This window comes from Zerene cesonia, chromosome 1 (genome assembly GCF_012273895.1).
Source record: "Zerene cesonia ecotype Mississippi chromosome 1, Zerene_cesonia_1.1, whole genome shotgun sequence".
Classification (NCBI taxonomy): domain Eukaryota; kingdom Metazoa; phylum Arthropoda; class Insecta; order Lepidoptera; family Pieridae; genus Zerene; species Zerene cesonia.
The window spans coordinates 4,316,760-4,329,540 of record NC_052102.1 but is presented as its reverse complement, the minus strand read 5'-3'; the positions used below and the strand labels follow the sequence as shown (position 1 = coordinate 4,329,540).

Here is a 12,781-nt window from a genome sequence, read left to right as displayed (position 1 = left end):
GTGGATAACATCACCACTGCTTAAAACGGCGAAGGAAAACATCGTGAGGAAACCGGCATGTCCAAGAATCAAAAGTTCCTCGAAATGTGACATCTGCCAACCCGCACTTGGCCAGCGTGGTGGATTATGGCCTGAACCCCTCATAGGAGGCCTGCGTCCTAGCAGTGGGAGCATGTATATGGGCTGATGATGATGAGGTATCGGCTATCGATACCCATATCTTAATATATTCTACAAATTATGGTTCATGTTGTTTGTCCGCGTTGGACTCCGAAACTACTCAAACGATTTAAATCAAATTTTCACACCATGTCACAGATTTATAAGTACACCATGTGCAGTTTGATCCAACTTATAAGATGGAGTAGTGGGGTAGTATTTTTTTCAAATACTATAAAAATTTACCCGTGCGAAGCTGGGGCGTGCAGCTTATTTATATGTAGATTCTTCTTCGACTTTCACTCATCGTTGTGTAAAAATGTAGGGTCACAACTACAAGTTTTGCAATGACCGAAACAGGTAGAGAACTGATGGAGCAAGTTAAGAGCTATACGAAAGATCATTAACACATCTCAGCCCAACTCAATTTTTGTAGCTTGGCTATAGATGAGTGCGGCCTGGTGTTATTATGATGGAACACCATACCCTTCCTATTCACCAGCTTTGGTCGTATAGTCTCATTAGTTTTATAACCTCACCAGTTGGTGACAGTAGGGTTCAGAATCGATAGTTTTACCCAGTGGCAAAAGCTCATAGCGGACGATTATTTTCCAATTCCACAATACAATGTGTATTCACACAACACTCTGTTACGAGCCAGGAGGGGTTTGTAGTGCTTGTCCATGCGATGGACATTCGACTATGATCTTTTTTGCACGTTCTTATCATAAGTCATCCATTTTTCATCACCCCTAATCAACTGTTTAAGAAATGGTTCTTAATTGTTACGTTTCGCCAACGAATCGCAAATAGAAACACGTTGCATTAGGTTTCTATCAGTGAGAGCATGTGGTACCCAAATGTCAATTTTTTTTTTTGAATCCGGATTTCGTAATGTTAATGACGTAAAACTGTTTATGATCAGTTCATCAGCAATGTTGTAGCCGATTAAGTCGATCTTGCTAGACTGTCTCAAAGATGACATTTTATGTGTCCAGAGCGACGTGAAACGCTAGAAACACATTTTTTGCTACTCTTATTGATACCGCATTATACGCACATAATAAACAAATTTTATTCGCGGCGTTCTTCGCTTTTTTACCTTTTTGGTAATAAAATTTAAAAATGTACCGAATTTCTTCGTCATACCTACATTCATTTTAATTGCTTGAAAAACAATTGAAAAATGGCGGCAACTACTTTTTTTTTAGTATTTGTTTAATGCATCTTCAGAATGTCACATTTAATGGTTTTAAAGAGGTTTAATTAGTAATAATACATTTGAAATACGAAAATACTTTTGCATCGACTTCTCATTAAAAGTTTATCACTTTGCGTTAAAAGTTGACGTTGCATTTATCCAAGATATTAAAATGGTAAATAAATCAATATATATCCACGCGGATAACGCCAGTATTACATATAAAACATGTCATAGATACAAATAAATCTCATTAAGAATTTCTATTGCATTTGAGTATTTTGTATGGATTCACTTGTTTCTTACATACATAATTGTATTAAGAAATCGTAATGGTGGACAGGGTAAGGGGTGGTGCACAAACGGCTTATCGCCTAATACGCATGCAACAACAGAAGCCTTTATATGGCTGTGTGGGCGTTTATTCATTTGAAGCCATTTTCTAGTGTGTTAACGGGTTAAGTATTTAAAAACTATATCTCCATACTTAATACCTTAGCAGCTAATAACGTAAACCTTAATATTTATAAGTATTCAGATGGGTAGATACCGACGTAATAGTAGGTACTTATAAAGTAATTACTTTTTAAATCACAGAAAACTGACTGCGTCAAGGTTTTTGCTTATGAAACATGTTTGATTCAATTATCTTTTTAAAATCTTATCTAAAAAAAAGATGTTCACATCAAAAGAAAAACAGATACCATACATGTAATCGATTGTTTAATCACTGGCAGCTCCGCTATTTCTGATAATGGTATCCCTGCAATATACAAAGCTTATAAGTTTCGGAGATTACAAAGACTCACAAACATTTTATAAATCGCTAACGCTATTGATTCCTATCGATTCGTATAACCAGCAAGTAATTGGAACTTGTAAATTACAAGTTTAAAAAAAAAATTGCCAGTGAAGTGTAATTATTATTATTAATTAAATACGCCTTCTACTATGAACCACATTTAGGTAGATACCTAAATCACTAAATACGTATGTAATTTCAATTTACTTCATGTAGAAATTGAAGCTGTATTCCGATAATTACCTACATAATGATTTTCGACATGTGTGTTTAGGTACATAATGAACGAATTTACAAAATAATTACTTAATTATATGTAGGTATTATTTAGCTAGCTAGGTATATTATTCTACTGATTTAAAAAAGTTGTATGAAACTTTGTCAGAAGTTCAAACAATGTCGTTGGTCAATAGCTAGTTGTAGATATAGGTAACTTAATAAAAAAAGCAGATTATATTTAGGTAAGTTGAAAGTAGTTTATAATAAATTTCTTTTGTTGGGCAACATAGCAAAAAATAATACTCATTAAATTGTTTGATATTATTTTTAGACTGAATATTAATATTATTTTCGTTTTGCATAGGTATTTATCTATTGAATTTGATACAGGAAAGATGAAAAATAAAATACATGTTTTTATAAATAACTTTATTAAAACTGGCCCTATCTTAATACGAACTTAAAATCTACACAAACTATATTTTATAAATTGGTAAAGTACCTACAACATAAAATTCTTATTTATTGGGAGCTGTTTGTAATTGGTCTAATAACGAAGTTTAGTTATCTGTATATTAAATTGTACAAATCCAAAATTTAAACTCTTAAGGATTTATGTTCAAACTTATTTTCACAAGCATAAGCATGTCATTTGTACCGCTTACTATGATTATATATGATTATATGTTCGAAAAATCAACAAAGTTTTAGAACTTAATTTTTGTTATGACGAAGATGTAGCTAGTAAAATTATGTAGTTATTTTAATAAAGATATTTTATATTATTACTGCTTTGGTGTTCTAGCCGTTTATTTCAGTATCTACATATTATGTTACCAACTACTTGTATATCCGTTTCGCACGGAACACAAATTAAATACGGTCCCGTACGTATAACAACAAATAAATATTGGATTGAAATTAATTGCAACACAGATTAATTATTTAAGATACAAGATTAAATTAAAATTATAATTCCAAACTTATATCGTAAGTTAAAGTACAATATATAACTACGATTCACATTTTAATATTACATATTTAAATAGTACAATATGTTTGTCTATTTCACGGCTAAAACATTAAATCGATTTCAAATAAATTTTGCATGGGAATGGAATATCTGAGATTTGAACACGGCTTATAACAACTTTTAAGGATGTGGTATCGCACATGAATATTTATTTATATAGGAGTTGACTTTTACCGCACAATTTGAAATATATAGGAAGGAAGTCGCTAGTGAAAAGCTGGTGCATAGGTACTAAATTGGTAAAAACACCCAAATTATATATCTACTAATTTAAAATATGAAAATAATTGATGGTTTTCATTCACAATCTTTAGGTAAGACTTTAAAATGAATCATTAATGTAGGTTTTTTAATGGTAGAACGAGTAGACGTACTTAGGTACAATGGTACTAATTTAAAATGGTAACGTATGTTAGCGTTCTTATATTATGTCTCAATATGGTATAAAATTTTATGGTTGCAGTTTATAACAATGCCAAATGTAATTTCTTAATGTTTAAATACAATGTTTGATTGGTAACGCGGACGCGATATTGTTTAGGTAATAGTTAAGCAAATCCTTCGTTTAAACTTATTATTAAATCAAATGCACAGCAAAATAAATAAAATGGTAAATTATTTAACCTTAATTAATAGATCTAATAGAGAACTTAGTGTAAAATTAACTAAATTTTATAAATAAAGCGTTTTACACTCGACTACAAGACACTTTACTTTGGTTTTTTCAATAGACTTAAATTCACTCATTTGACATTCGATGCGTAAAATAGATATATCTACACATCTAATAATAATTAATTAATATACATACAAACACCATTTACTTAAGACTAATCATACATTTCGTACACATACAATCTGCTGTGCAAACAATTTTTAAATTTCACTTGCCGAAAATAAATATTTGCACTAACTCACACCGAATTAAGAATATATAAACACAGTCTAATTCATAGAATGATTATTAATAAGATACTTTCCATCTCGTTTTTCCAGATTTTTTTTAAATGAAGAGGCAGTTAAGCATATATTAAATTACAACCATAGGTAGGTATGTACCGACAAAAACAATATTAAAAACAAAAATCCGTTAGATATGACTAGCAATTAATCGCTAGAATGCATTTAAATTATAATTCCCATACTTTACTTAATATTAACTAAATAGAAGTTATACATATGTATAAATAGATCACTTCCAATGGACGGATAGCTGAAAAATATAGCGATGATCACGTTGTCTGTACGATTTTTATGGATAGGTAAATTACATTATAAAAGGCATTTTAAGGCACTTATTCAGAAAAAAACAGTCAATCCTACTCGTTGGTTATCCTTATTAAATATTTTGATACATGCTTTCTATAAGCAGCTTATTATATTTCGCTGTTTAAGTACCCCTACTAAATCAATAAATGCAAAGATGGCAACAACAATTAAAATGATCTTTGGTTATATTTATTGCTCACCGGGACAATCATTTTACGTTTTAAATGTGTCAAATAAAAAATAAATATCTAATAGTTATGATTGGAATAACTCAGGTTTTGAAAATTATATTTTAGTTAGAAACTAGTGGTGCTAGGGATGTGGTTTCTTCCCCATAGTATCGGTAACGGGCTGTCAAGTTTGTAGTGGGATTCTCTATTACATCTGAATGCTGCGAATCTCGGTGTCGTCGAAGGTCCACCTTTCGCTGAAACGCTTTGTCGCATAGACCACACGAGAAAGGTTTGTACCCCGTATGTTTGCGCATATGCGTGATAAGATTCGAGCTTTGGCTGAACGCTTTTGAACATACGACGCATTTATGGGGCTTTTCACCTGTAACAAAAGATAAAGTTTTAATTAAGTAATTTTAGTATCAGAAAAGAATAAGCATTGTATCTCAGGTATAATTTTGGCGATGTTTTTTTGAATCAGAAATGATTATATTCGCTTAGTTGTTTAGCGACACATAATCCGCAGCTATATTTTTTTCTTGTCTTAAACCTTAATTTTATAAACCCCTCAAATTATTTTACCCATAGCGAAACTTGTACCCACATCTACAAGTGGGTATTTATCGATACATAACAACGTATAAGTACATAAAAATGAATTTGGTATCTTATTGAAAACTCGAATGCGTTTAAGCAAAAAACTAAAATGTTGTTTTATAGATAGAACAGGATTTAAATCGTCTCTTTGTTTGTAGTGTGATCGCACGTGAAGGTCTGCGAAGGCTGAGCGGCTAATTGCAGGCCAGGCCACATTTTGGAATATTGATCATGAGGTATTTATCGGGTGGACCAGTACCTTGTAAGGTTACTGTAAATCATTCGGAACTATGTGCAGACGTGACGAGATGTCTCAGCAGAGACAAATATGTCCACATTGCTTTTTGCATAGTTAATTCACCTCGTTGAGGTCTTTCTTCAAGTGTTTAAATAAAAATATGTTATTTTGAATGGTTCACTACAAGTATATCTGCGATGCTGTTTTAATTAGATCCATAAATAATAAATAAATAAAACAAATATAACATATTGTATGCAATTCCCTATATCCATTGGTAGTTTATAAATGCATACATAATTCATTTTTGCATTTATATTATCGAAAATAACACTACAGCAGTAGTTTCTCAAGTTGTCGGGGCTAATGAAATATTCCTACCACCAGACCCACCTCTAATAAATTTAACTGTTAAAAAATTTGTTTATTAGAAATACATCTTATTGTTGTTTATTTTATATTGAAATAACTTTTTAACAATTTACTATTTCGTTTTATTGTTAACCATATTAGAAAAATCCGGCCTCTAATAGCCAGGGTATGAGTTAGAAAAAGGGATGAGAACATTCGCCCGCCACCTGAAGTATATAGTTTATTTAACGTTATATACGCAAGATTTACGTAAATTACGTAAAATAAACTGTGACAAATAACAAAAATTATACCAGGTCTATAAAAATATACAGTAACTACTTTAAATACATCAAAAACTGATAAACTACACCGGAAAACAGAACGTATTAAGATTTAATTGCGACCTCATTGAAAAATGCTGGGATGGGTTGCAGTGACGAGCGTCGCCTATTTTTTGCTCATTGGAAATTCATTAACGCGTCGTATACTGGCAGCGATTTGCCGTCATGCAAGGTAAATGCGCTGCCTTGTTATCAATAACATTCATCGATTTCGTACTTTTATTGTTATTGATATTGTCTTGATCTATAAAACATTAATAAATCGCCTCAAAATGTAAAGTAATGGAAAATAATAAAAAATCTGATCTTTCAGTAAAGAATATGTGATAATAATAAATTGTTGTGATTAATTACCAACGTCTATTATAAAAGAAAATAAAGGAAGTGAACAAAAAAATATATGAACCGCGACTCTATTTCTACAACTTCATTGTTCATCTGTCTGCCTGTTTGTCTGTTCGCCCGTCCGTCCGTCTGTCACCAAACTGTATCTCAGGAACCATGGTAGTTAAAAGGTTTGCAATTGACGTTAAGCAACGTTTGGCAGGCTGGTTTTGCAGTTACTTTATAGCTTATTTCTACAAAACCCTTAATGTAGTGAGTTTCCGACTCACACTTGACCGAGTTTTTCATTAATGAGCTGGCGTTGAAATCAGAAGTTTACAGGAGAACAGCCCTTAGCCACCCTTAGCTAAACTATTACACTTACTAAAATCGTTGGTAAACTCAAATTATAGCAACCGTTTTACGTAACTTTATTTCTTGTAGTGCTGTAATTTTGAATATTATCTTCAATCAAGCGAGTAAAGTTTCAAAGTGTATATTACAATTTTGTCACTGTTACAAGTTAGAATGTTTTTTATGTGCGTAATATCGAAGTTAATACGTAATAATAGGACTTAATAAGTATGTTGTATTTTAATTACATTTAAATTACCTGTATGTATATAGGTGTGTTTCTTCATATCCGATTTTTGATGGAATCGCTTCCCGCAGTATTGGCAGGGATAAGGCCTGGTGTCGGAGTGAATAAGAAGATGAGTAGACAGGGTACTGCTGCGTTTGAAGCATTTTCCACATTGTTTGCACTGAACAAAAATAGATCAATAGTTAATATATTTAGACATTTTTGCTCTAGTTTTCAGGATTTAATTGAATGAACATGTTTTATATCTTTAGCTAATAAAGTTTATTTATTCCTAATATAAGTTATAAATCTTTTACTAATGTGGTAAAAAAATTCATATAGTAAGTATCATTCTAAAATTGTTTCATCACTATTAAAATATGAAAAACTTCAAACCATTTGCATTGTGGTGACGTTGATTCAATGTAAAAATAAAATAAAACGTCGACAAATAGATCGACGCTAGCTAATAATATAATAATTACAGGGCAGTTGAAAGTTGAAACCCCTTTCTTCGCTCTGTTCTTTGATTTTTCAACTCCTGTTAAACTTTCCAAGGCAGTAATTAACATTTTTCAATGTATCATTACTGGGTTTTACTAAATCATGTTTTTTTTACACTCACAATTACGAAGTATCGATTGAAACTGTAAAACAGTTACCTCTCAGCTAGCGGATATAATTTATTGAAAACCGAAACTTCATTTGCATACTTGACAAATAAATTCCTTAGTCGTTTTTTCCAAGTCATTGTTACAAAAGATTCAAATTTTAGATTTATTTGATCAGTTGTTGTTAGAATTGAATAGAAAATCACCAACGGGCTACGCGTCATGACTCAATAAATAGTAGATCTGAGTATGTATACCTACATACAATTGTTCAATAGAATTTCTTTATTCAAATGGGTTAATATAATAACATGTAGGTACTAAGAAGGTTACTCAGTTAGATTTCACTCAGCAAGATGGAATTTTGAAATGAAAGTCATACATAAGAAATCTGATTTTCGTTAAGGTATGTTATTTTTAGATTTGAAACATCGTTCTCTTTATTCCATATATAACTCAATGATTGCATTTTGAATTTTTAAGATCGATTAAGAAATCGTTCGAAGTATAATAATTATGTGTAATTTTTTGCTAATTATGTAAAAAACACAATACAAAATATATTAAAGGTTAATTTTATACAATCTTTGCATTGAAAATTTTGTTGCGAACTGAATTAAATGAACCCCTTCATGTTGCAGATCCCATTTTTAATCGTAAAACATTTTGAGGAAATCCTTAAAAATTGTGAAAAAAAAAAAATAGGTATGCTGCTATTAGTCGGGTGGCTAGCCCGTTAAGTATGCGGCAAATGATAACCGAACACAAATCCGAGGAGCGACCTGTGACAGTTGGCGAGGCAGCTGCCTCACCTCGCGCCTACAAAAACTCATAGTTTTTTGATCATTTTTTTATATCAATGCATTTTCTTATAAACAACACAGGTGCTGGCGAGGGTGAGTCCATCCACATATGGTTATCGGTTTTAACGTGGACTGAGGTTTTCGTAAAAAGTTTATAAAATTTTAAATAAGTGATATTAAATTTGTTTTATTTATTGACGGCAAATAAAAAGATATACAGAAATTTCAAAAGTACAAAATAGTAATTTAATAATTTTTATTATTAGAGCTAGTAGTAAAAACTGCGATTCTTATACGATACTCTATACGGGTAAACCACAAAGATCGGAAGTGCAAACAAATGGAGTTAGATGGATGTTTAAATAATGTGAAATTTTTCTGTATAAAAATTAATGTGTCTATCGATATTGTTTCGCGTCGCTGTATTTATGATACCAAAAAACTCAAATTAACATACTGTATGGTACCAAAAAACTCAAATTAACATACTGTTTCGTAGAAAGTAGGTAATCGTTTTATCAAAATAACTTAATAATATATTTTCTTTAAATAGACGTAGCTAAAAATGCTATACGATGAAACGAAAGTATTAAAATGCAAGAAGATGCTCAAAGCCTGTGCGTAGCCTCAAATAGCATACGACGTGCGACTTGTTTCGATACAAGAGTACTTATTAAGCCAGGGGCAACTTTTGCTATTTGATTTGTAAAAAAACCGATACTGGTTTGCTATTTAAAAGCATTTTGAGCGGAAATTGTACAGTTATCCCGATCTCGTTAAAGGATGTCGCAATTCATTGACCGTTCCCTTTAAGTTTTTCTATGATTTTTAATTATATTGTATGTAGCCTTTTAAAAACCTACCTGAAATGATTTTTCAGTCTTGTTTTCATTTTTGAGTAATAATGAAAAGTTAATATCTGCTGCGGGAGGCGGAAATGTTTGATAGGCTGGCGCCGAGGGGCAGCGTCGAAGCTCCGAGCTGGAAATGTGGTCGTCATCGGGACTGCTCCGGCACCTCTTGACCAGTTCCAGCGGTGCGTCGCCGTCGTCTTGCGCGTCCCAGCGTCCCGTAGAAGAGTCTGTGTCTCTGTCTTGCTCTCGCTCGCAAGCACTACCAGGCGACCAAATTTGACGATTTTTTGTCGATAAATTTAAAGGCAACTCTTCTTCGTCATCTGAAACAAATGTATTGTTACCCTTCACAGTATTTGTGCGATAATTTGAAAGTCAGTCAGGTCATATCGGACGTTTATAATTCTATGAATGTTCATGAAATCTGTACAGGTGCGCTGGCGCTGGTATTTGTTGATTGCGTCATGTCTACTTGTACAATAAAATTTTAGATACATAGCACAGTACAATTAAAAATGCTCCGTTTCATTTAATCATTAATGTGAAGATAAATATTTAATTTAAAAGAATAAAGATATATATTTTTTTTATAAATTAAACAAGTCAAAACGAAATCAAATGCATTTGAATCTAGGTCCTCCTCATTACTTATCTATTTCGTACACACGTAACCAACACGAGTATGGGTATCGTGTATTTTGAATACCTACTTAAAGAATTTGTGTACGATATGCGGCGCTTGTACCTAAATAGGTACACGATTTTCCTTGGCGAATTGGAAACATGTAACTTTGCTTCGCTTAAGGAGGTAAACGACATGTAAACGACGTCGTATCAGCGCTGCGAGTTATTAATCGTTGTACAGCACTGATAACTATTCTAATGAGGGAAACATGAGAAGTCTTTAAGGAGGCCGAGGTGAAGTTTTGATAGAATATAATGTCGTCAACATTTCGCAATTCGTCAGAATTTTTTTCAAGTAAAACTCATGAAACACAGAATGACTACATTTAAGATATCAGGTTTTTACTGGCTACAAGCGAGGTCACCCACTTTAACGTAAATATTTCGATATAACGCTTTACATCTTTAGTTTATAATGAACATGTCAAAATCAATAATTATATAAAGGCTTTTCTAAAGATTCATGTTTTCAAATTACCTTCTCGCGGTGGGGTATGTCTCATATGGTCAAGAGGTGGGACGAAATTCGGTGAAGCTCGTGGCAGCAATAGGGGCCATACTCCTGCGCCGCCATAAAGCGCACCCAGCCCGCTGCAGTACATCAAGGCACCAAGCTCTGTGTGAACATAACTCGAAATAAAGTTATATCAATAAGAAAGGAAATATATTTTTAAACTCAACGGTTTATTGATTTTTTTAGAATATTATAATAATGAAAAGCGGTTTTACCTGTAGCTCTAGCATACTGCTTGAGTGCTCTCCCTGCAATTTCAATGTCGCCAAGTTGCAACATGTCTAAGCGATTATGCGAAAGGGAATCTGGAGAGTGTGGAGGTGACTTCGTAGATGTGGGTGAGTGAGGCGATACACTTCGCTCTGGAGATGGGAAACGCTGGGCCGGCGGCGAAGAAGCTTGAAACTGCTCTGCCAGTCGAGACAGAAGGACGTGGCGTGACATCCTGTAAAAATAATATTCTGAATACGTGTTTTTTTTAATTCTAGGTAATTAATTCGCAGATTCCCTAATTGAACAAAATACTAAATGCGGCTGCATTTCGAGCATTAAGAGAAGATTAATAATAGGTCGGGGCAAATGTATTTTCGTATTTTGGGTTATATTAGTAATCAAAACTCTTTGGCTTTACTAAATGTAACTAACTGGCTGGTTTCGCTACCATTAAATGTGACATTCTGAAGATGCAATAATTAAAAAATAATAGCATTGAATCCCGCCATTTTTCAATTGTTTTTAAAGCAAGTAAAATTAACGTATGTTGCGAAGAGATTCGGTACATTTTAAAGCCGCGAATAAAATTTGTTCGATTTACGGACTTAATGCGATATCAATAAGAATAGCACAATTAATGTGGTTAAAGCATTTCACGTAGCTCTGGACGCCTTGTCATAGATAAATTCAGTGCCATCTTTGAGAAAGTGGAGCAAGATCGACATATTAGTAGCTATGGCATTGCCGAAGAACTGGATGTTGATCATAAATCTGTTTTACGTCATTTACGAAAGGTATGTATAAAAAAATGCATTTGGGTACCACACGATCTCACTAAGAGAAACAATGCAACGTATTTCTATTTGCGATTCTTGTTGAAACGTAACAGTTTCCGACCATTTCTTAAACAGTGGATTACGGGTGCTGAAAAAGGGGTCACTTATGGTGAGAATATGCGACAAAGATCATGGTCGAAGCATGGACAAGCCCTTAAGTGAATATGTATGTGTATGGTGCGATTGGAAAAGGAATCGGCCATTATGAGGTTTTGCTACCGGTTAAGATATGTATTCTGAGTTCTGATATCGTCAGCAACTCATATAGTCAAAAAAGCTATTGTGAAAAATCGGCTGGAGCTAGTGAAAAGGAAGGGCGTGGTGTTCCACCATGAAGCGTGGTGTTCCACCAGAACGCACTCTTCTGTAGCCATGCAGCAAAATTTGAGAGAGCTTAGTTGAGATGTGTTGATGCATTCTTCATATAGCTCTGAACTTGCTCCATCAGATCCTGTTTCTGTCATTACAGAACTTTAAGAGGCCTAAGGCTAACCTTAAAAGATAAAATCTTTTAGAATTTTTTAATATAAAACGTCAAATTTTCTACAGAAATTGGATGGAATCATAGCACTACCCACAAGATGACAACAAGTCATCGATCACGGTACATACAAATAATAAATAAATAAAAAATTATACCTTAAAAGATAAAAAATATATAATATAAGATAAAGCCCTTGCATGAACAATGCGAAAATACATTTGCCCCGAGGTATTTTTACAAAATACATATTTTCTCATTTAACTCGTAGATAATTGTGCATTTAATTAATAAAACATTCTACCTTAATGTTACTCTACAAACCTGTTACACTTTTATGGTATTACATGGATAGAAAATATTAAATATGTATAATAAATATCATATATTTGCTACGATTTCGTTTTAGTTATGACGTATTTAATAATAAGTGAACAAACAGATTTAAATAAAGTGTGCATTCATGTATTGTGTGACCGACAGCTAAAAATA

The 12,781-nt window shown here is 32.8% G+C and overlaps 1 protein-coding gene across 1 annotated transcript in view; it reads right to left on the bottom strand.

The window, feature by feature from the left end:
- Positions 1-2,795: 2,795 nt before the first annotated feature.
- Positions 2,796-12,781, bottom strand: part of LOC119829499 (zinc finger protein with KRAB and SCAN domains 1-like) — a 12,937-nt gene continuing 2,951 nt past the window's right edge. The window contains exons 2-6 of the mRNA XM_038352043.1: positions 10,975-11,204; positions 10,724-10,861; positions 9,571-9,884; positions 7,324-7,474; positions 2,796-5,238 (exon numbers count right to left, since the gene is read on the bottom strand). Of these exons, the coding sequence (XP_038207971.1) occupies positions 4,976-5,238; positions 7,324-7,474; positions 9,571-9,884; positions 10,724-10,861; positions 10,975-11,203 (1,095 nt within the window). The 5' untranslated portion in view covers position 11,204 and the 3' untranslated portion in view covers positions 2,796-4,975. The remainder of the gene's footprint in view (positions 5,239-7,323; positions 7,475-9,570; positions 9,885-10,723; positions 10,862-10,974; positions 11,205-12,781) is intronic.